The following is a 25152-nucleotide window of genomic DNA, read 5'->3' on the forward strand; positions in this document are numbered from 1 at the left end:
AGCATCGATACCCTGGAGGGCCCTGCCAGTACAATGCTCTCTGTTAAATCTTTTTCCTTTTAGTAAAAGTCCCTTCTTTCTCCTCTCATCATTCACTATCTTTGAGAGCCTTTTTTTTTCATTAGTCTCATAACTTTCCATCCCTTCTCTTATTTTCCTTCTTTTTCTTTCTTTTTTGTAGAGATGGGATCTCACTGTATTGCCCAAGGCTGGTCTCAAACTCCCGGCCTCAAGTGACCCTCATGCCTCAGCCTCCCAAATGCTGGGATTATTTTTAAAGGTTACAATTGGAATTAAACTGAGTCTCGAGAATCTAAAAAATGTGTTGACCTGGGCACAGTGGCTCACATCTATAATCCCAGCCCTTTGGGAGGTCGAGGCAGAAGGATCACTTGAGCCTAGCAGTTTGAGAGACCAGCCTGGACAACACAGTGAGGCCCCTTCTCTCTCTCTCTCTTTTTTTTTTTTGAGACCCCTTCTCTATCAAAAAAAAAAAAAAAAATTAGCTGAGTACGGTAATGGCAGGCGCCTATAGACCCAGCTACTTGGGAGCCTGGGGTGGGAGGATCACTTGAGCCCAGGAGGTAGAAGCTGCAGTGAGCTATGCAGCCTGGGCAACAGAGTGAGACCCTGCCTCAAAAAAGAAAAAAAAAATAGTGTGTTGAGCATATTGAGACAAGTGTTCCTTGAGCAAGTGGGACCTAGGAGGAACCTGATGCTCAAAAACCAGTTCTGGACTGGGCTGGCCCCCAAAGCAACAGAGATGTCCAAGGTAGATAATCCTTCACTCTGGCCACTAGAGAAGAGTTGCTCCATATAACTGTTTGCTGATGTGCTTCGAGAGACTGGTTGGTTGAGCTGGGTCTTCAGTGTACTTTGGGAGGAGCCTGGCTCAGTCACAGTCACAGCTCTGGTGATGAGGCATGAGGGATTAAGTATGTCAGGATGGGCCAGTGAGGCTAGATGCCCTCAAACACATATGCTGTGTCATTTGATTCCTTTTGAAATCTTTCTGTATCTCTATTAAAAAAAAAAAAAAAGAGGAAATGTGAGGTGCGATGGGTAAATTTCAAAACAGAGTAAGTTAGTGAGAATGTTACAAAATTTACACCTACAGCCTGACCAGTATGGTGAAAGCCCGTCTCTACTAAAAATACAAAAATTAGCCGGCCGTGATGGCGCGCGCCTGTAGTCCCAGCTACTCAGGAGGCTGAGACAGGAGAATTGCTTGAAACTGGGAGGCAGAGGTTGCAGTCAGCTGAGATTGCGTCACTGCACTCCAGCCTGGGTGCCAGCGAGACTGTCTCAAACAAACAAACAAACAAACAAACAAAATTTACACCTAATACTTTAATGTAGGTGTGCCTAGAAAAAAAGGAATGAATAGAATAATATCTGAGGTCGCTTAGTTCCAAATGCAGTTATCTGCAGAATGTAAATTTCAATTCTAGAATCTAAATCTGCAGAATGTAAATCTCAATCCTAGAATCTAAATCTGCAGAATGTAAATCTCAATCCTAGTTTCATGCAGCTTTGTGGGATGGATGCTTGCTAGTATGATAACCAGGTGGAAAACAAACATAAAATCTAAAGTCAGGGAACACAAGGCTTTAAACGCATTGAGGTAAAGACAGGGAAAACTGTCTCTTTCATAAAACAATGTAAATGGCATTTCAAGACACACACAAAAAGCTAGTAACTGCTCTAAAACTTTGCTTGCATCTGTAATAGTCCTCATAAAGAACGACTTTTGTTAAAGCAACTTTTTAATCTTCCTTTATTAGGTTAGTGTAGGCAGAGTTCACTTTGAATTTGATAACACTGTAGAAAATAAGTCCTCAGGATTAAGAAAGAAAACATTTGAGAAATGTTGATTTTCCTGTCTAAACTGGGTTTAAATCATCCATCCATCACTCCCGTTGATCCTGAAGGGCCTAATCCCAGCTCTCAGGCCCGTCCCACTTTCACGAAGGTCTTCCTTCCTCTTTCCTCTCCCTTCTTCAAAAATGAATCCGTTCCACATCAGGGCTAGGTGAATTATCCTAAATCAAAATTTGAATCGTGTCAGTGTCCTACTCAAATATCTTCAATGATTATTGAACAAAGCCAGGCCAGTACTGTCCAATACAAATATAATGTGAGCCACAGATGTAATTTTTTTTTTTTTTTTTTTTTGAGACGCAGTCTCACTTGGTCACCCAGGCTGGTGTGCAGTGGCATGATCTCGGCTCACTGCAACCTCTGCCTCCCCGGTTCAAGCAATTCTCCTGCCTCAGCCTCCTGAGTAGCTGGGACTACAAGCGTGTGCCACCACGCCCGGCTAATTTTTTGTATTTTTAGTAGAGACAGGGTTTCATCATGTTAGCCAGGCTGGTCTCGAACTCCTGACCTTGTGATCTGCCTGTCTCGGCCTCCCAAACTGCTGGGATTACAGGCGTGAGCCACTGTGCCCAGCCCAACCACAGATGTAATTTAAAATTTTTCTGCTGGGTATGGTGGCTCACACCTGTAAGCCCAGCACTTTGGGAGGCTGAGGAGGGCGGATGGATCACTCCAGTTCAGGAATTCAATACCAGCCTGGCCAATATCACCAATCCCCATCTCTACTAAAGACACAAAAAAATTAGCCAGGCGTGCTGGCACACGCCTGTAATCCCAGCTATTTGGGAGCCTGAGGCATGAGAATCACTTGAACCCGGGAGGCGGACGTTACAGTGAGCCTAGATCGTGCCACTGCACACCACCCTGGGTGACCAAGTGTTCAATTTTACAAAAAAAAGAAAATTTCAGTAGCCACATTAAAAAAATAAAAAGAAACATATTGGCCAGGCACGGTGGCTCATGCCTATAATCCCAGCATTTTAGGAGGCCGAGGCAGGTGGATCACAAGATCAGGAGTTCAAGACCAGCCGGGCCAATATAGTGAAACCCCATCTCTAATAAAAATACAAAAATTATCCGAGCATGGTGGCACGTGCCTGTAATCCCAGCTATTCGGGAGGCTGAGGCAAGAGAATCGCTTGAACCTGGGAGGCAGAGGTTACAGTGAGCCAAAATCGCGCCACTGCACTCCACCCTGGGTGACAGAGTGAGACTCCATCTCAAAAAAAAAAAAAAGTTAACGTGTTAACTAACTTGTGATAATAATTTCACAATATACACGTATATCAAAACATCATGTGCACATACTTTAAATGTACACAATTTTATTTGTCAATTATACTTCAGTAAAGCTGAAAAGATATTTTAAAAACTGTAATAAAATAAATGTAAGATAAAGTATTAAAAGATGGTTAACATGGGCCAGGCGCAGTGGCTCACACTTGTAATCTTTGGGAGGCTGAGGCAGGAGGATCACCTGAAGTTGGGAGTTCAAGACCAGCCTGACCAACATGGAGAAACAACATCTCTACTAAAAATACAAAACTAGCCAGCCATAGTGGCGCAAGCCTGTAATCCCAGCTACTCTGGAGGCTGAGGCAAGAGAATCGCTTGAACCTGGGGGCAGAGGTTGCGGTGAGCCGAGCTTCCACCATTGCACTCCAACTTGGGCAACAAGAGTGAAACTTCGTCTCAAAAAAAAAAAAAAAAAAGATGGTTCACATGGTAACCATTTTTCTTCTTTTTTTTTTGAGATGAAGTCTCACTCTGGCTGGGATTACTGGCATACACCGCCACGACTGGCTAATTTTTTATTTTTATTTTTTTTGAGATGGAGTCTCACTCCGTTGTCCAGGCTAGAGTGCAGTAGCGCAGTCTTGGCTCACTGCAACCTCCACCTCCTGCGTTCAAGCAATTCTCCTGTCTCAGCCTCCCAAATAGCTGGGACTACAGGTGCACGCCACCACACCTGGTTAATTTTTGTGTTTTTAGTAGAGGTGGGGTTTTACCATATTGGTCAGTCTGGTCTTGAATTCCTGACCTCAGATGATCCACCCACCTCAGCCTCCCAAAGTGCTGGGATTATAGGTGTCAGCCACCATGCCCAGCCTACCTTTTTTGTTGTTGTTATGTGTTTTTACCACAATTTTTTTTTTTCGAGACAGAATCTCGCTCTGTCGCCCATGCAGGAGTGCAGTGCCGAGATCTCGGCTTACTGCAACCTCCACCTCCCACGTTCAAGTGATTCTCCTGCCTCAGCCTCCAGAGTAGCTGGGACTACAGGCGCCTGCCACCATGCCTGGTTAATTTCTGCATTTTTAGTAGAGACAGGGTTTCACCATATTGGCCAGGCTGATCTTGAACTCCTGACCTTGCGATCCACCTGCCTCGGCCTCCCAAAGTGCTGGGATTACAGGTGTGAGCCAACGTGCCCGGCCCACAATTTTTTTTAAAAAATGGAATTTGCCTTACTAGAATTTTGAACTTGGAAGACCAGGTACCCCTTTCTTCTTTCTTATTTCCCCCATTTCCCCCTTTTGCAATGGAAATGTCTAGCCTATGCCTGTCCCACAATTATATTATGGAAGCACATAACTTGTCTGGTTTCCCAGGCTCAGTTTGGAAAAAAATTTGCCTCAGGATTAATCATACCTCTTGTCTCACCCATACCAAATTTAGATGATATTCAGATGAAATTTTGGATTTGGAACTCATGCTGGAATGGGTTAAGACTTTAGGGCCTACAGGGATAGAGATAAATCTATTTTGGATGTGAGGACATACATTTTGGGGGGCCAGAGGGCAAAGTGTTATGGACTAAATTGTGTCCTAAAATTCATATGTTGAAGCCCTAAGCCCTAGTAACTTAGAATGGAACTGTATTTGGAGATGGGGCCTTTAAGGAGGTAATTAAGGTTACATGAGGTCACTAGGGTGGGGCTCTAGTCCAATAGGACGGGTGTCCTTATGAGAAGAGGAAGAGGCATTAGGCCTGTGAATAGAGAAAAGGCCATGTGAGGACACTGAGAAGACAGCCATCTGCTACTGAAGGGAGAGGTCTCAGGAGAAACTAAGCCTGCTGGCACCTTGATCTTGGATGTCCAGCATCTAGAACTTTGAGAAAACAAATTCCTGTTGTTTAAGCCACCTGTTTGTGGTATTTTGTTATGGCAGCCTTAGCAGACAATAAATATATACTGTCAAGTAATAAGGGAGCATTTTGAAGGAGAAAATATCAAGGTAAGGCGATAAAGGGTTGGGGCTGGGGAAGATTAAGATAGGGTGGTTAGGGTTCCTCTCTCAGTAGAGATGATACTTGAACAGAAACCTGAATCACACGAGAAAGTCAACCTTGGGAGTATCTGAAAACAGCATTTCAAACAGAAGGCATTTCAAACGCAGACACCAAAAGGAGGACTCGTGCTTGGCAGGGTGTCAAAAGGCGGATTTGGCAGGAGTGGAGTGAAGCGGGGGCAGAGTGGCAGGAGAAATGATGTTGAAGACAGCTAAGAGTCTGCTCATGCAGGACGCTGTAAGCAGTCATGAACGTTCTGGTTTATATTCCGAATGTGACAGACAGCCAGGAAGCTACGAAGCCATTTTAGTTTTTTGAGCAGAAGCATGACACGAGTTGATTCGTGTTTTTAAAAAAGTATGTGCCGTTGAATGGAGAAGATGCTGAAGGAGGGTGCTGTGGTTTAAATCTGTGTTCCCTCCAAAATTCATGCAGAAACTTAATCCTAATTGTGGTGATATTAAGAGGCAGGACCTTTTGGGAAGTGACTGAGTCATGAGGGCTCTGCCTCCATGGAGGGATTAATACCCATACAGAAGGGGCTTCGGAGGCCAGGCTCGATGGCTCATGCCTGTAATCTCAGCACTTTTGGAGGTCAAGGCGGGAGGATCGCTTGAGTCCAGGAGTTCTTATTTCCCCCTTTTGGACCAGCCTGGGCGACACAAGGAGACCCTGTCTCTACAAAAAAAAAAAAAAAAAAAAAATACAAAAAATTAGTGGGGCATGGTGGTTTGCACTTGTAGTCCCAGCTACTCGGGTGGCTGAGGTGGGAGGATCACTTGAGTCCGGGTGGTCAAGCCTGCAGTGAGCTGTGATTGCACCACTGAACTCCATCCAGCCTGATAGACAGAGCCAGACCCTGTCTCACAAAAAAAAAAAAAAAAAAAAAGTGCGGTGGGGGGACTTCAGAGAGTTTGCTCCTTTTTTTTTTTTTTTTTGGCCCTTCTGCCTTCCACCATGTGAGGACACAGCACTCGTCCCCCTAATGAGGACGGAGCAACAGTCGCCATCTTAGAAGCAGCGAGCTGCCCTCACCAAACATGAAACCTGCGGGTACCTTGAACTTCCCAGCATTCAGAACGGTGAGAAATACATTTCTACTGTTTATAGATTACTCAGTTTTTGTTTTTGTTTTTTGTTTTTTTGAGACAGAATTTCGCTCTTGTCGCCTAGTCTGGAGTGCAATGGCGTGATTTCGGCTCACTGCAACCTCCGCCTCCTGAGTTCAAGCGATTCTCCTGCCTCAGCCTCCAGAGTAGCTGGGACTACAGACACCCGCCACCACACCCACACCCAGGTAATTTTTGTATTTTTAGTAGAGACAGGGTTTCACCATGTTGGTCAGGCTGGTCTCAAACTCCTAACCTCAGGTGATCCGCCCACCTGGGCCTCCCAAGGTGCTGGGATTACAGGCGTGAGGCACTGCACCTGGCCTGTGTTGTTTTGTTATAGCGGCATGAACAGACTTAGACAGAGGGTAGGGATAGAAGCATAGAGTGGGTTGCTGTTGGATTTGAAATATATTTTCAAGGTGCAACCTACTGGCGGTCTAGATTTTGGGCACAAAAGAAAAAAAAGGAGTCAAGAATGATCCTAAAGGTTTTGGCTGGAGCAACTGGAGAACTGGAGTTGCCATTTACCTCAGTCAGGAAAGCAGACAGAGACCTGAGGATCAAATCAAGACTTTTATTTTAGATGTGCTAAGTCGGAGATGTTGTTAGGGTATGCACTAAAAATAGTGTTCCCTTTCTCTTTCATCCCAGATGCCGGGAACATAAAGATAAAAAACATGTTCTTCCCTTTAAGTTCTCATGGTGGTGAAGCGGATGGAGAGAGACATATAAACAAGTGTTTCGCTTTGTTTTTTAATTAATAGGATTTATTGGGGGTGGGCAGTTTTAGGTTTACAGAAAAATTGAGCAGAAGGTACACAGAGTTCCCATGTACTCCCTTAACACCCCTAATACTAACATTTGCATTAGTGTGATACATCTCTTATATTATTATCATTATTATTTATTGTTATTATTTTTTTCTTGCACTCTGTCACCCAGGCTGGAGTTCAGTGCCGTGATCTCGGCTCACTGCAACCTCCACCTCCCACGTTTAAGCGATTCTCCTGCCTCAGCCTCCCAAGCAGCTGGGATTACAGGCACCCATCTCCATGCCCGGCTAATTTTTGTATTTTTAGTAGAGACGGGGTTTTGCCATGTTGGCCAGGCTGGTGTTGAACTCCTGACCTCAGATGATCTGCCTGACTTGGCCTTCCAAAGTGCTAGGATTACAGGCGTGAGCCACCTCGCCGAGCCACATCTGTCATGTTAATAATTGATGGGCTAATATTGATATATTATTATTACATAAAGTCCACAGTTTATATTCAAGTTCATTCTTTGTGTTGTATATTCTGTAGGTTTGATAAATGTGTGATATCATACAGAACAGCTTTACTGCCCTAAAAATCCCATGTTCCAGGCTGGGTGCAGTGGCTCACGCCTGTAATCCCAGAACTTTGGGAGGCCGAGGTGGGCAGATCACGAGGTCAGGAGTTTGACACCAGCCCAACCAACATGGTGAAACCCCATCTCTACTAAAAATATAAAATTAGCCGAGCGTAGTGGTGCATGCCTGTAATCCCAATTACTCAGGAGGCTGAGGCAGGAGAATTGACTGAACCCGGGAGGCAGAGGTTGCAGTGAGCCGAGATTGCACCATTGCACTCCAGCCTGGGCAACAAGAGCAAAACTCTGTCTCAAAAGAAAAAAAAAAAAAAAGATCCCATGTTCCACCTCCCTTCCCTACTCCTCCAACCCCTGGCAATCACTGATCTTTTTGCTGTCTTTTTGCATAGTTTTACCTTTTCCAGAATGTCATACAGTTGGAGTCATACATTACGTAGCCTTTCCAGATTGGCTTATTTCACTTAGTGATATTCATTGAAGGTTCCTGCATGTCTTTTTGTGGCTCATTTCTTTTTATCACTGGATAATATTCCATTATTTGGATGCACCACAGTTTATCCCTTCACCTACTGAAGGACATCTTGGTAAGTTTTAGCAACTATGAATAAAACTGCTCTAAACATTCGTTTGCAGGTTTTCATGTAGATGCATGATTTCAACTCATTTGTGTAAGTACCAAGGAGGGTGATTGCAGGATCACAGACAAGGGTTTTAAAAGTCATCTTCACTTGATCTTAGCCAAAAGGCTGAGAAGCGAGAAAAGTCTTCTTCTGTACAAGTGCCAATATAAAAGCAACACAGATAATTGCTTGCATGAAGTGAAGACAGTTCTTTGAGTTCCTTAACTTTTCTCTAGCAGTGCTCTTAAAGCTATAAATGTCCTTCTTTCTCTGTGTAGCTATTAGTGGGACACAATCACCAGGATACCAGCCCCCTTCCCCCACTCACAGGAAAACAGCTACATGATGACTGAAGTGCTTAGCTGACTCACATCTACTCTTTCTTTTTCTTTTTTTTTTTTTTTTTTTTTTTTTTTTGTGATGGAGTTTCGCTCTTGTTGCCCAGGCTGGGGTGCAATGGTGCAATCTTGGCTCATCACAACCTCCGCCTCCCGCGTTCAAGCGATTCTCCTGCCTTAGCCTCCCGAGTAGCTGGGATTACAGCCATGTGCCACCACACCCAGCTAATTTTATATTTTTAGTAGAGATAGGGTTTCTACATGTTGATCAGGCTAGTCTCGAACTCCCGACCTCAGGTGATCCGCCCGCCTCAGCCTCCCAAAGTTCTGGGGTTACAGGTGTGAGCCACCGCGCTTGGCCACATAAATGTTTTAATATAGTCATGCAATGTAAAATAATCACCTCATGGAGAATGGGGTATCCATCTCCTCAAGCATTTATGCTTTGAGTTACCCCCTCATCTTTTTAGACCCTCAGACAACTCAGTCAGCTGACCAATCCTTCCTGAGAAATAAATGTTCTTTTTTACCCTTTTTTATGTCTTCCTGAGGAAGGCTGACGGTGAATGAAGCACATTAGACTGAGAATAGCTGCTGAGTAGAAAGCCGGTGGGAAAACAGAGAATTTCCTGGAGGCATGGGAGGGGCACGCTGTAATGAGTGGGAATGTCACAGGCGCTGTTTCAAAAAGAGTGGATAAAAGCCTGAGAATGCGGCTGTAAAGGCTACTGGAAGGCTCCTCGGGCAGGGGACAGGATGTGAGCCTCTGGAATAGACTCATAAAAGAAAATGTTAGCACATATACCATTGAATTCACTGAGACACATGAGAAAATATGGGAAAGTAGGAGAGTGGAAGAAAATGTAAAGACCCCCCTCCTCCCCAAAGAGTATGTTGTGTAGTGGGGTAGAGTGGAAAATCAATCCAAGAAAAGTAGCAAACGGACCCAAAGATGAAGAGGAAGAAAAGAAACAGCAACACAAAACAAAAAAAAAAGCCACCAGATTTGTTGCAACGTTGATGTAAACCTGGCCCTCTTCCTGAACCAGTGACCCAGGGTTTCCACTTCCCTTTACTGTCAACTTGCTCAAGTCTAGAAGCTGAAATATCATCATCAACTCGACATGAGGGGATAACCTCTGGATCCACTCATCAGATGCTCATCAGACATTCCAATTACAAAACTGAACCTCTTCTTAGTGCTGGGGCAGTTAGAATGCAAACATTTCAAGAAAAAAAAACATTGTTTTCTAGTGGTGATAGAATTGAGGGTGAGTCCTTCCCTCCTTTATTTGTGTCTCTTCCTTTGTTTTTTCTTCTTTACTGAAGTACACATGCAATAAAGCAGATAAAAATGCACTAATCTGGAGTTTACAGTTGGGTGAATATTTATATCTGTATTCACAGGCATAACCATTAACCAGATCAAGATCTAGATTCTTTAACATTTCTTGCTCCTCAAAAAGTTTCCTAGTGCTGGTTCCAGTCTATAGCCTCCTTCTCCAGAAGAAACTGCTATTTTTACTTCCACCATCATCAATGAATTTTGTTGTTCTTGACCTTTAAATGGAACCATACAGTATGTACTCTTTTGTGCTCAGATGTTTTTTCACTGAGCATCATGTCTACGAGTACTATTGTGGTTGTGTTGGTAGTTCATTCCTTCTTACTGCTGAGTAGTATTCCACTTTTGGCTATGACAACATTTACTTATCTATTCTCCCATTGATGTACGCATCATTGTTTCCAGTTTGAGCCATTATAAACATTCCTGATATTTGCTGAATGTATGAATTCTTTTCTCTCGGTTGTATACTTGCTGTATGCTTAGGAATGAGATTGCTGGGATGCTATTTTTTGCCAGTAAATAGTAAATTCCTTTTTTTTTTTTTTTTTAGACAGGGTCTCACTCTGTCACCCAGGCTAGAGTTCAGTGGCACAATCTCGGCTCATTGCAGCCTCCACCTCCCAGGTTCAAGCAGTTTTCGTGCCTCAGCCTCCCGAGTAGCTGGGATTACAGGCAAATGCCACCACATCCAGCTAATTTTTACATTTTTAGTAGAGAGGGGTTTCACCATATTGGCCAGGCTGGTCTTGAACCCCTGACCTCAGCTGATCCACCCGCCTTGGCCTCCTAAAGTGCTGGGATTACAGGTGTGAGCCACCACACCGGGCTGTAAATCATAAACTCTAAGCAAAAACAAGTGAGCTACATCTTTGTCTTAATATGTATATGGTATTTTAATAATCTTTTTATCCATTATTTCAATTGATCCTCAAAACTTTTGTGGGAAGTAAGTAAAGTAGTTAACATTATCACCATTTTATAGGTGCAAAAACTGAAAGAGAATTTAAATGATCAATTTAAGGTCAGAATATTAATAAGTTGTGAATTACGACTAGAAACTGCATTTTCTGATCCCTAGCCAAGTTCATTTTTCCTTATACATTCTTTCTATTTCACTAGCCTCGTGAATGGAGAGGTCACCCAATCATCCCGTTTGCCCAGGACTATCTCAGTTTTAGCAGTGAAAGTACCTGGGCAAACCTCTATGGTTGGTCATTTTACAAAACAAAGAAAGGGGTCAATGGATATCACAGCTTGCAAATGGCAGAGAAAAACAAAACCAACTTGATTTAGTCTATTCATGCTCCTCCATTCCCAAAGGAAAGTTATTTTTAATCAAGGAACAATAAAATATCCACACATTTACGTACTATGTATGTCAACTGTATTGCTTGACTTCGGAAATCATCTAGACTAGTGTTACTCAAATTGTGGTCTGGGGACCAGCAGCATCAGAATCTCCCAGGATCCTGTTAGAAATGCAAACTCAAGGCCAGGCGTGGTGGCTTATGCCTGTAATCCCAGTACTTTGGGAGGCCGAGGCAGGTGGATCACGAGGTCAGGAGATTGAGACCATCCTGCCTAACACGGTGAAACCCCATCTCTACTACAAATACAAAAAATTAGCCGGGCGTGGTGGCAGGCGCCTGTAGTCCCAGCTACTTGGGAGGCTGAGGCAGGAGAATGGCGTGAACCCGGGAGGCAGAGCTTGCAGTGAGCTGAGATCGCGCCACTGCACTCCAGCCTGGGCGACACAGCGAGACTCTGTCTCAAAAAAAAAAAAAAGAAATGCAAACTCAAGGCCAGGCGTGGTGGCTCACGCCTGTAATCCCAGCACTTTGGGATGCCAAGGCGGGTGGATTTCCTGATCTGAGGAGTTCAAGACCAGTGGGGGCAACCTGGCAAAACCCCATCTCTATCAAAAATACAAAAAATTAGCTGGGTGTGGTGGTGCACGCCTGTAAACCCAGCTACCCAGGAAGCTAAGGCAGAAGAATAGCTTGAGCCTGGGAGGTCGAGGCTGCAGAGAGCTGAGATGGTGCCACTGCACTCCAGCCAGGGTGACAAAGGGAGACCTTGTCTAAACAAAAAAAAAAAAAAAAGAAAGAAAGAAAAAGAAGAACTAGAAATGCAAACTCAAGCCCCTCCTATCCCCCCAGACCTACAGAATCAGAATTACTGAGAGTACAGCTCAGGAATTTGTGTCTGACCAGCTCTCCAGGTGGAGGTCAAAGGAAACGGTGGAAAAAGGAAGCTAAAGTTTGAGGGAAAACTGATCTAACCAATTTTATTTACAGATATTTGGATATTTATATAATTTAAAGATCTCCGAGCAGAATTATTCCATTGCTTTAACTCACTCAATAACCCTTCCCTACATGAAACAAATCTCGTTATTGGTTTAAAAAAAAAACAAAAAACAAACAAACAAAAAAAACTTTATCCTTATTAAATCTCTTATCTAACATTCTGGTCCTAAATGAGAGTGGATAATATCATTTCATGTTGGTTTTTTTCTTTATTGGTCTTTTTCTAAGGGCATTCCAAGTGTATTTCATGTATCACTTAAAGTATGGTGTCCAGAACTAATCTTAGTGAAAAAACTATAGTATATCAAAAGAAAGACCTTGTGGTTACAATGTGAATATTCATAATTTTTTTTTTTTTTTTTTGAGATGGAGTCTCGCTCTGTCACCCAGGCTGGAGTGTAATGGCGTGATCTTGGCTCACTCCAACCTCTGCCTCCTGGGTTCAAGCGATTCTCCTGCCTCAGCCTCTGGAGTAGCTGGGATTACAAGCGCCCGCCACTACGCCCGCCTAATTTTTTTTGTATTTTTAGTAGAGACAGGGTTTCACTGTGTTGGCCAGGCTGGTCTCGAACTCCTGACCTCATGATCCACCTGCCCTGGCCTCCCGAAGTGCTGGGATTACATGCGTGAGCCACCACGCCTGGCCCTGAATATTCATAAATTTTAAAAGAAAATATACCTGTGGCGGCCGGGCGCGGTGGCCACATCTGTAATCCCAGCACTTTGGGAGGCCGAGGTGGGTGGATCACCTGAGGTTGGGAGTTCAAGGCCAGTCTGACCAACATAGAGAAACCCCGTCTCTACTAAAAATACAAAATTAACCGAGTGTGGTGGTGCATGCCTGTAATCCCAGCTACTCAGGAGGCTGAGGCAGGAGAATCACTTGAACCCGGGAGGCAGAGGTTGCAGTGACCCAAGATCGTGCCATTGCACTCCAGCCTGGGCAACAAGAGAGAAACTCTGTCTCAAAAAAGAAAAGAAAAGAAAAGAAAATATACATGTGGCTGATCTGAGTACAGTGGTGTTTACAACTAACTGATCACAACCAATTATGAATTTCTTTGTTCCTTTTCCACTCACACTGCTTCACTTGACTAGCTTTAAGAAGAAAAAAAGAACTATACATGTTTAAGAATCATGAGACCTAGAAACAAAGAAAGAAAGAATAGTTCATCTGAATCACAAGGAAGGGAAAACAGATGACAAGTTAATTTACAACAGAAAGGATTTGCTGAATGAGTTTTGCCAGCAGGGACTGGATTTGGGCTCCCAATTTGTGTTTTCTTAGGGTTTTGTGTAACTTGGCTGGTATCAGTCTTCATAGTTTGTCTGTACTCTGTTCTAGGACTCAATCTAAAAGGTCACCTTCCAGCTCCAATCTGGCTTCTCTTAGCCCATCTATTCTAGCTCTCTCTTTTCCTTCCCCTCATTCTTCCCCAGAAAGAGGTTGCTATGGGGATGGCATCATCATACAAAGCCAGCTGGTAGAGAGAAGCAGTGACAGAAGCAGAAACAAAAGGGTGCAGAAAGAAAAATAAAAGACGAAGGTAAAAACAATAGGCGCAGACATAGGCGAGAATTGAGACGGTCAAAAGAGGAACTACACAGGTGATAAAATGCCATCAACACATTTACTTCTAGAAATGGATGGAGGCATTGCCCACAGTTAGAGGAACACAGCAGAGGAACCAAGGCAACAGGCATGAGCAAACCCAGGGACCTGAAATAGATGTAGAGACACAGGAGGAGAGAGACACGGTCAGATGACAAACCCAGTTTGCAGGATTCTGCAGAAAGCAGCTGCAGACAGAATCTAGCTAAGCATAGAGACTGTTTCAAGGCAGCGTTTATTTATCCTCATCTGCCTCCCTGAGGCAGATTTCCAAGGAATGAACCAGTGGGAGGTTATAAAGGGGTTACCTTCACTTCCTTGTTGTTTTCCACTTTGTTTTCTTGCCTGTCATCTTCTGACGTGCACAGAAAGGAACCTCCCTAGGACAACCAAAAGCCAGGAATATGTCCCTTAGACACAACTCTTATGTCTTGACTGTTCTCCTGCCATCCTTCAATATTTGTATCTCAGATTATCTTTTTTTATTATTTTTTTTTACAATTCCCTTTCTTGTTCTTTTTTTTTTCTTTTTCCATTTGCCCCAGGTAGCCACCAACTTAATGCTCCTTACATCTATTCCATTCTCTTTCCCAGTCTCTATTACCTAGTCATCCTTGTCCCCGCCCATCCTAGCCACAAATTTTGCTTTTTCCAATTCCATTTTTTTTTTTTTTTTTTTTTTGAGACAGAGTTTTTGCTCTTGTTGCCCAGGCTGGAGTGCAATGGCGCAGTCTCAGCTCACTGCAACCTCCACCTCCTGGGTTCAAGCAATTCTCATGCCTCAGCCTCCCAAGTAGCTGGGATTACAGGTGCCTGCCACCATGCCCGGCTAATTTTTGTATTTTTAGTAGAGATGGGGTTTCACCATGTTGGCCAGGATGGTCTCGAACTCCTGACCTCAGGTGATCCACCCGCCTTGACGTCCCAAAGTGCTGGGATTACAAGCACGAGCCACCGCGCCCGGCCTCTTTTTTTTTCTTTTTTTGAGACAGATTCTTGCTCTGTTTTCCAGGCTGGAGTGCAGTGGTGCGATCTGGGCTCACTGAACTCCGCTTCCCGGGTTCAAGTGATTCTCCTGCCTCAGCCTCCAAGTAGCTGGGATTACAGGAACCTGCCACCTCGCCCGGCTAATTTTTGTATTTTTAGTAGAGACAGGGTTTTGCCATGTTGGCCAGGCTGGTCTGGCACTCCTGACCTCAGGGTAGTCAGCCCACCTCCGTCTCCCAAAGTGCTGGGATTACTGGTCTGAGACACTGCGCCCGCTTTAACTGAGTTCTTATTTGGACCTCTCAATCTTCGGGCAAGATAACATCTTGATAAAAACATCCATACGTTGGGCGTGGTGGCTCATGCCTGTAATCCCAGCACTTTGGAAGATCGAGGTGGGAGGATTGCTTGAGTCCAGGAGTTCAAGACCACCCTGGGCAACATGGCAAAACTTCATCTCTACAAACAATACAAATAATTAGCCAGGTGTGGTGGCGCCCACCTGTGGTCCTAGCTACTTGGGAGGCTGAAGTGGGAGGATCATTCAAGCTCTGGAGGTTGAGGTTGCAGTGAGCCATGATCATGCCACTACACTCTAGCCTGGGCAAGACAGCAAGACTGTTACACACTTAAGTAAATCAAGAAATAACAGCTTTATAAACCCAGAAAGAATTGAATGAGCTTTTTTTTAAAGATGATGAAAAAAATTAAAATGTATGTGGATATATATTGAAAAAGTCTGGGCTGGGTGCAGTGGCTCATGCCTGTAATCCCAGCAATTTGGGAGGCTGAGGCAGGCGGATCACGAGGTAGGGAAATGGAGACCAGCCTGGCCAACCTGGTAAAACCCCGTCTCTACTAAAAATGAAAAAAAAAATTAGCCGGGCGTGGCGGCGGGCACCTGTAGTCCCAGCTACTCGGGAGGCCTTGAGGCAGGAGAATCGCTTGAACCTGGGAGGTAGAGGTTGCAGTGAGCCGAGATCAGGCCACTGAACTCCAGCCTGGGTGACAGAGCGAGACTCCATCTCAAAAAAAAAAAAAAAAGGAAAAAGTCTACAAAATGCACAACACTCTGCTGTACGATGCAGGAAACCCAAAGTCCCTGACCTCAAGTTACAATGTGGTGCTGGAGGGGACAAGACAAGAAAGTGCTAAAAAAAAAAAAGAGCCAAGAATCATGAGATTTTATTCACGTGGAAACACCCAGAAAGGCTTCTTGAAGTTGGTATTTGGAAGGGATCTTGGAAGATGGGTAGACTAAGAGATAAGAGATAAAGATTAGAAAAGAGCATTTCAGTAAGGTGGAATGGCCTGGGCACATGTCTGGTGGTAGGCAGTTTGTGGGAAGGCTGGGGAATGGTGCTTAGTCCAGTTTAGCTGCGGAATAAGGCACTTACGGGAGTCTAGTAAGAGATAATGCTGGAAAAGCAAGTTCGGGGATGCTGCAGCAGTCTTTGAATAGCAGTAGTTCTACTTCAAGTGTAAGTCCTCAGGTGAGGAATGAACTAATTTATTTATTATTATTTTTTTTTTGAGACGGAGTCTCGCTCTGTCGCCAGGCTTGGAGTGCAGTGGTGTGATCTCGGCTCACTGCAACATCCGTCTCCTGGGTTCAAGCCATTCTCCTGCCTCAGCCTCCCAAGTAGCTGGGATTACAGGCATGCACCACCACACCCGGCTAATGTTTGTATTTTTAGTAGAGACGGGGTTTCGCCATGTTGGCCAGGATGGTCTCGATCTTTTGACCTCGTGATCCACCCACCTCGGCCTCCCAAAGTGCTGGGATTACAGGCGTGAGCCACCAGGCCCGGCCATTTATTTATTATTTATTTATTTTGAAGGCTAGTCAAATGAAGCTGTGAGAGTGGAGAAGGAACAAAGAAAATTGTTACTGGTTGTGATCAGTTAGTTGTAAGGACCACTGCGTTTAGACCAGCTATGAAGGAAAATCTTAGGGCTTTTTTGCTCCGTCACAGCACCTACATACTACTTGTATTCCAGATACATCAAATGTGTCTCTTTATCCTAGATGCTTTGCCTCAGTTAAAATGTTTTTTCTTGGTCTGTGCTTTTTTCACTTTTGCTTTTCCATTGTTTTCCTCGACCTCAACCCTGAACCCCAATTTGGTTGCTTCAGAGGCTTTCTGGAGAGAAACACCCTTGGTACAACAGCAGAAAGCATTTTCTGCAAGCAATCTTCCCTCAACTGTGTTTTTAGAACAAAGACAAGGTTGGAAGTTAGAAAACGTAAGTATCAGCACAGACTGTGGTACAGACTACGCTACAGACTGTGCTGAAAACTTAAGTCATTAAACCTGTGTCTCAGTTCTCTAATTCTAGAAGGTGGACTTATGGCTGAAGAAGAATGCTAGCTATTTTATTCTGTGCAGTCTCAAGGGTTCTACAAATGTACTGCCCTAACAAATACTTCCTGATCCATGCATCTGAAGTAGTCATCACCTCAGAAGAAAGGTGAAAAATTATGTAAATATTTCAACTACAAATCAGGTATTCACTTATCAATCCTCTTTCAAATATATACTTGAAACTGCCAAGTTTTTGGAGCCTTTCCCTGGTTCATGTTTGGGTCTGGAACATATAGACATAGTCAATATATAATTTAATAAATGACTGGCTGACTGAATAAATCTCTAGCTCTAAATATAAAAGCATTGAGATCAGGAAACATTACTGTCCTCTATCTTTAAAATAATGAAAATGTAATAAGTAAAAAAGCATTAGGAAAATATTATTTTTGCCACTAGATTCTAAGTGGTTAACATAGAATTTGAAGAATCAGAAGCATGTGAAAACAGTGACTTAGTTGTATCTGGGTATGGCTGAGAAAGAATTTTTCTCCCCTTTCATCTTTTAATCTCCATTAGACATTGCTCCTCTCAGGTAGCCTGAGAATGAAGCTATTTACTTTTGTCTCATTAGCTCTTCTTTGATCCTGACAGCTGCAGTCAATACAAAAGAAATGCCACAGCCCCAGGAAAAGATTCCAATGTCCCCACGTGGAGGACGTGCAGAGACAGCATCATTCTTTGTCTCCCACATTCTTATCCACCTGGTGACAGGACAGTGACTTCTGCCCCCTTCTCTCTCACTAATAAGTAGCTAGTCAACATGATTAGTATAGCCTCATTCCAAAATAGCTACACGTCTCACTAGGGGTCCTAAAAGATAAGAACAGAGCTTCTAGTTTAAGTTGTATTGTATTTACTTAGTTTTTAGAGATGACAGAAGAAAAACAGGATTACTTACCTCCTCAAGAAAAACCTTACAACTGTAACAAATGAATAAACGTGGGGAAGAGAAACAGAAGGCCAGAAAGGAAAATGAGATATGGTGAAAGTATAATTTTTCTTTAAATAACAGTATATGAACATAGTGTCCAAATTTAATCATTGGGCACTGTTAATATTAAAAAAATTATGTAGATTGAGAATGGTGACAGAAAAATGTAAACTTTTCCATTTTACAAAAGTGGAAAAAAGCAGTGCTTCATTTTTTCCCCATCTAGAAAGATTATTCACAGATGATTTCTATGTAATAAAAGAAGAGAGCAGTGATTAGTTGGAAGTAGAATTATTTCAGTAAGTTTAAAACTTTTCTAACTTTTTCCCATAAAGTTAATAAAATCAGAGAAATACCATAGTCCCAAATATAGGTATTACTGACATTTGGGGCCAGACAATTCTTTGTTACAGAGGCTTGTCCCATGCATTACAGAATGGTTAGCAGAATCCCTGGCTTCTCCCCACTAGAAATATGTAATCCCTTTCTTGTAATCATGACAACAAAAATATCTCCAGATATTGCCAAATGTCCACTGGGAGCAAGTCACACTGTTTGAGAACCACTGCCTTAGACACCATGCACCTTGATTTCAGCAAGACATCTCAGAAAATCTCCAATGAGATCCTGTGCAAAAGGCTGAAATACCTCACCCATCTGACACTCAACTGTTTGGGAAACTCATTTATTTTGTATATAGGCAGGAGAAAACAGAGAAAAAAGAAAGGTTTTCTCACAAAATTCAAAGCACAACTCATAGCAAGGCTTTGGTCTCTCTCAGGAAGCACATACTCTCTCTCTCCTTTTAAATTATTACAAAATATCCCAAACATACAAAGCAAAATGTTAATATCTGATAGCTTCAATTGGTTATTTGATTTCCAAATCCAACAACGGATTAGATGAAAATAAGAAGAGACATTGTATGCCACAGGTAGGAACACTGACACACTAATGACAATAAGAAAGAAAACAGGGCTGGGCATGGTGGCTCATGCCTGTAATCCCAGAACTTTGGGAGGCTGAGGTGGGTGGATCATGAGGTCAGGAGTTTGAGAGCAGCCTGACCAACATGGTGAAACCTCGTCTCTACTAAAATTACAAAAATTAGCTAGGCATGGTGGTGCGCGCCTGTAATCCCAGCTACTCAGGAGGCTGAGGCAGGAGAATCGCTTGAACCCGGGAGGTGGAGGTTGCAGATCATGCCATTGCACTCCAGCCAGAGCAACAGAGAGAGACTCCATTTCAAAAAAAAAATTAGCCAGGCGTGGTGGCGCACCTGTAGTCCCAGCTACTTGGGAGGCTGAGGCAGGAGAATTTCTTGAACCCAGGAGACAGAGGTTGCAGTGAGCCAAGATCTCACCACTACACTGCAGCCTGGGTGACAGAGCAAGATGCTGTCTCAAGAAAAGAAAAAGAAAGAAAACAGATGAATTATAAAAGGCAAACATATTTCTGAAAGAATGGCAAATCCGAGGGATGACAGTCCTACATTTTGTATATGATTATTCTGGTCACGTTAGTCCTTGGCATCCTACCTCATATGGCATATGACCAACCAGGATGATGACATGTCTAGAAACAGGTCATGAAGAACAGCTGGAGAAACTAGAATTGATTGTTTAGCTCAGAAAATAAAAGATGGAGAATGTGATAACTTTCTTCCAATATTGAATGTGCTTAGAAAAGTGTGTACTTTTCAGGAACCCCGAATGGAAATGAGCATCAAATTTATATAACATTTATAGTCACCTTAGTGTAACTGCAAGAACTTTCTGATAACTAGAGCTATCCTAAATATAATGGGTTGTCTCGTAAGTTAGTTAAGTTTTTCACTGATGGCTTTCCCCCTGACTTCCAGAGTCTCACTTGATCTTGGCCAAAAGACTGAGAAGTGATTAGAGTCATATATCTATAGCCTGTCTTATTTGTTGTATCTGGGTGGTCAAAAAGCCTCTCAAATTAAGCATAGCCAAAGGAGAAGTCCTGTTTATCTTTCAAACTCCCAAATCTTTTCCTTCTCTAGTCTTTTACATCTCAGTAAATATTTTATCACTGTTCACCAAATTGCAAAAGCTAGGAGTTATTCAGGATTTTTCTCTTTCCCACACCTTCCATATCTAATCCACCAACAAAAACTGTTACCTTTATCTCCAAAATACTCTTAGATTCCTTCCACTCGCACATGTCTGCTACACCATACTTGTCAAAGCCATTATAAAGTGTCCCTTGATCTACTGAAGTAGTCTCCTAATGAGTCTCACTGATTCCTCTCTCTTCTTTTGTTTTTTGTTTGTTTGTTTGTTTGCTTTTTGAGATGGAGTTTCACTCTGGTTGCCCAGGCTGGAGTGCAATGGCCCACGAGTGCAATGGCTCACAATGGAGTGCGATCTCGGCTCATGGCAACCTCCGCCTCCCGGGTTCAAACAATTCTCCTGCCTCAGCCTCCTGAGTAGCTGGGATTACAGGCATGTACCACCACACCCGGCTAATTTTGTATTTTTAGTAAAGATGGGGTTTCTCCATGTTGGTCAGGCTGGTCTCAAACTCCTGGCCTCAGCTGCCCACCTCGACCTCCCGAAATTCTGGGATTACAGGCATCTCACTTTATTATTTTATTTTTTATTTTTTGAGATGGAGTCTCGCTCTGTCACCCAGTCTGGAGTGTAGTGGTGCGATCTCAGCTCAATGCAACCTCCACCTCGCGTGTTCAAGCAATTCTCTGCCTCAGCCTCCCGAGTAGCTGGGATAACGGGTGTCTGCCACCACGACCAGCTAATTTTTGTATTTTTAGTAGAAACAGGGTTTCACCATGTTGGCGAGGCTGGTCTTGAACTCCTGACCTCGTGATCCACCCACCTCGGCCTCCCAAAGGGCTGGGATTACAGGCATAAGCCATCGCATCCAGCCAGGTATCGCACTTTATATATAGCTTGGGAAATCAATGAGCATCATCTGTCCAGTCTTCATCACTTCCCAGAGTAACCCCTTGATTCCCACTCTGGACATTAGGCATTCTATCTTTACATCCTCTTAAGACAGTTATGTCAATTTCAATTTCTTTTCAGGGAGGGCAGGTAAAACAAAAGCATGCTTCCTCTATTTGTTTTCATTTTTATTTCTTGGAGATGGGGTCTCCCTATGTTGCCCATAGACTGGTCTCAAACTCCTGAGCTCAAGCCATCTTCCTGCCTCAGCCTCCAAAAGTGCTGGGATTACAAGCATGAGCCACTGCGCCCAACTCTCTGTTTGTTTTTTGATGACCACCCCCTTGCTCCCCAAATGGCTGTATCAGCAAAGTTGGGAGCTTAAGAAGAAATCTAAACACGCCATCACTACCCCTGCAGCTGCCTGTTCTCCTCAACCAGTGTGATGCCCCCCTTACCCTAAACGTTTACACATGTACCACTGCTTCTTCCACAAATGCTCCTTTTTTTTTCTTTTTCTTTGTTTTTGTTGAGACAGGGTCTCACTCTGATGCCCAGGCTGGAGTGCAGTTGCACGGTTTCAGCTCACTGCAACCTCCGCCTCCCAGGTTGAAATGATTCTCCTGTCTCAGCCTCCTGAGTAGCTGGGATTACAGGCTCACTCCACCAGCCCGGCTAATTTTTGTATTTTTAGTAGAGATGGGATTTCGCCATGTTGGCCAGGCTGGTCTCGAAATCCTGACCCCAGGTGACCCGCCTGAGCCTCTCGAAGTGCTGGGATTACAGGTGTGAGCCACCACGCCTGGCTTACAAAAGCTCCCTCTCAATGCACCAGCCTCACAACATGAAGTAGACTTTTAAAAAATCATTTTATAATTATAATTAGCCATATCATATTGTAAAAATTTTTATATTTTTAATGCAAAACCAGACATGTAAAATTCTGACTAATTTGATTACACGTATTTAACAAAGTCATTTTCCAAAACTTCAGCTTTCATGGGTTTTATTTCCTAAAACTGGTTTTCTTAAGAATGTGCCTGCCCAGTCGTAGTGGTGCGTGCCTATAATCCCAGGTAGTTGGGAGGCTTAGGCGGGAGGATCACTTGAGGCCAGCAGTTCTGGGCTGAAGTGTGCTTTGCACATCAGGTGTTGACACTAAGTTTGGCATCAGTATGATAATCTCCCACGAGCGGGGGACCACAAAGTTACCTAAGGAGAAGTGAACTAGCTTCTCCACAGAACATGGCCCATATAAGTCCCGTGCTGATCCGCAGTGGGATGGCGCCTGTGAATAGCCAGTTATCGCACTCCAGCCAGAACAACATAGCAAGATCCTGTCTCAAAAACTAATGTGTGTGGTTTGCTCATTTTTCTTTTCTACTTTTCGCTACTTTCTTCTACTTTGCAAAAGAAAAGCTATCTCTAACCCATGTTAAACTTTTACTGTGGTGCAAGATGCACAATTTAAGAGTGCATAGCTGCTGAGGAAGAGCACTATTGACGGCATCGATGGAAATGATTAAACGGAGCACCACCCTACTTTATCCAAGTGTGATTATCCATGGATGAATGACATCAGTATCTTCAGGGAGGCTGTTAGACATACAAATTCTCAGCTCCACCCCAGGCCTGCTGAGTCACAATTTCAGCAGAGTGGGATCAGGAAATCTGTATTAACAAGCCTTTGAAGTGGGTATTAATGAATGCTAATTTTTTTTTTTTTTTTTTTGAGACAGTGTCGCCCTGTCGCTCAGGTTGGAATGCAAAGTTTTAGAAGGATCAATTGGTAAACAAACCCTAAGTAAAGTTCCCGAGTATATTTGTCTTAGAATTAAGAAGATGGTTGGGCCAGGCACGGTGGCTCATGCCTGTAATCCCAGCACTTTGGGAGGCCAAGGCGGGCGGATCACGAGGTCAAGAGATTGAGACCATCTTGGCCAACATGGTGAAACCCCATCTCTACTAAAAATACAAAAACTAGCTGGGTGTGGTGGCACGTGCCTGTAGTTCCAGCTACTCGGGAGGCTGAGGCAGGAGAATCGCTCGAACCCAGGAGGTGGAGGTTGCAGTGAGCCGAAATCTTGCTACTATACTCCAGCCTGGGTGACAGAGCAAGAATCCGTCTCAAAAAAAAAAAAAAAAAAAAAAAAAACCATAAACAAAAACCATTCGTAAAACACATATAGGCCAGGCACGGTGGCTCACGCCTGTAATCCTAGCACTTTGGGAGGCCAAGGTGGGTGGATGACTTGAGGTCAGAAGTTTGAGACTGGCCTGACCAAAATGGTGAAACCCCGTCTCTATTAAAAATACAAAATTACCCGAGCGCAGTGGTGCACACCTGTAATCCCAGCTACCTGGGAGGCTGAGGTAGGAGAATCACTTGAACCTGGGAGGTAAAGGTTGCAGCGAGCCAAGATCGCGCCATTGCACTCCAGCCTGGGCAACAAGAGTGAAACTCCATCTCAAAACAAAACAAAACAAACACATATATTCCTTTCTAAAAATTAAATAGTTCTCTTGATCTTACCTTCAGCTTGAGAGGATAGAACAGTACCCTATATCTGCGCTCCCTTTTATTTATTTTTGACAGAGAGTCTCCCTATGTTGCCCAGGCTGGTCTTGAACTCCTGGGCTCAAGCAATTCTCCTGCCTCAGCTTCCCAAGTAGCTAGGATTACAGGCAGGTGCTGCTGGGCCTGGCCCATATGGTCCTTTTTAAAGCAAAATTCCAGGCCAGGCGTGGTGGCATGAACACTTTGGGAGGCCAAGGCAGGAGGATCATTTGAGGCCAGGAGGTTGAGACCAACCTGGCCAACATGGTGAAACCCCGTCTTTACTAAAAACAACAAAAAAATTAAAATTAGCCTGGTGTGGTGGCTTGCACCTTTAATCCCACCACTTGGGAGGCTGAGGCAATAAGAACTGTTTGAGCCCAGGAAGTGGAGGCTGGAATGAGCCGAGATCGTGCCATTGCACTCCAGCCTGGGTGACACAGCAAAACTCTTATCTGAAAAAAAACAAAAACAAAATTTCTCCATTTCCTTAAATAATTCCCTATTGAACCTATACCAGTAAGGCATTTGCCCCATTTCTCTATTTGAACCATTCCTGTCAGTCATCAACAAACACTATCTTATGAAATCCAATGGTCAATTCTCGAGCCTTCTTACTCAACCACTCAACATCTGACAAAACCTATCATTCTCTCCTTGTTCATATAAATGGGTTGTATTTTATTACTGAGTTGTAAAAGGACTTTACATATTCTAGATACAAGCCCCTTATCATACACATGATTTGCTATAATTGTCTCCCATTCTGTGGGTTGTCTTTTCACTTTCTTGGGTATCCTTTGAAACGCAAAAATTTTAATTTTCTTTTCTTTTTCTTTTTGAGATGGAGTTTCGCTCCTGTTGCCAAGGCTGGAGTGCAATGGCATGACCTCAGCTCACCACAACTTCCGCCTCCCGGGTTCAAGCGATTCTCCTGCCTCAGCCTCCCGAGTAGCTGGGATTCCAGGCATGTGCCACCACACCCTGCTAATTTTGTATTTTTATTAGAGATGGAGTTTCTCCATGTTGGTCAGGCTGATCTCAAACTCCCAGCCTCAGGTGATCTGCCTGCCTCCGCCTCCCAAAGTGCTGGGATTACAGGCGTGAACCACCCTGCCCAGCCCCAAATTTTAAATTTTGAATATATCCAATATATCCAGTTTTTCATTTGCTCATGCTTTTGTTGTCATAGCTAAGAAATCATTACCCAATCCAAGATCACAAACATTAACATTTATGTTTTCTTCTAAGAGTTTTATGGTTGTAGCACTTTCATCCATTCTGAGTTAATTTTTGTATATAGTATGAGGTAAAGGTCCAATTGCATTTTTTGGCATACAGTTATCCTCTTGTCCCTTCACCACTTGTTGAAAAGACTATTCTTTCCCCCATTGAATAATCTTGGCACCCTTGTCAAAAATCAGTTGAACAGGCTGGGCATGATGGCTGGTGCCTGTAATCCCAGCACTTTGAAAGGCTGAGGAGGGCGGATCACCTGAGGTCAGGAGTTGGAGAT

The 25152-nt window shown here is 43.6% G+C and overlaps 1 protein-coding gene across 11 annotated transcripts in view; it reads right to left on the bottom strand.

Moving 5' to 3' along the window:
• SLC2A14 (solute carrier family 2 member 14) overlaps positions 1 to 25152 on the bottom strand; it is a 60588-nt gene that overhangs the window by 20347 nt on the left and 15089 nt on the right. For 5 of the 11 annotated variants that reach the window (XM_055358602.2, XM_031016675.3, XM_031016673.3 and 2 more), the window contains exon 3: positions 14174 to 14245. The exons of the other annotated variants lie outside the window; for them this stretch is intronic. In XM_055358602.2, the coding sequence (XP_055214577.1) occupies positions 14174 to 14245 (72 nt within the window). The remainder of the gene's footprint in view (positions 1 to 14173; positions 14246 to 25152) is intronic. 11 annotated transcript variants of the gene reach the window in all.

This window comes from Gorilla gorilla, chromosome 10, assembly GCF_029281585.2.
Source record: "Gorilla gorilla gorilla isolate KB3781 chromosome 10, NHGRI_mGorGor1-v2.1_pri, whole genome shotgun sequence".
NCBI classification, from domain to species: domain Eukaryota; kingdom Metazoa; phylum Chordata; class Mammalia; order Primates; family Hominidae; genus Gorilla; species Gorilla gorilla.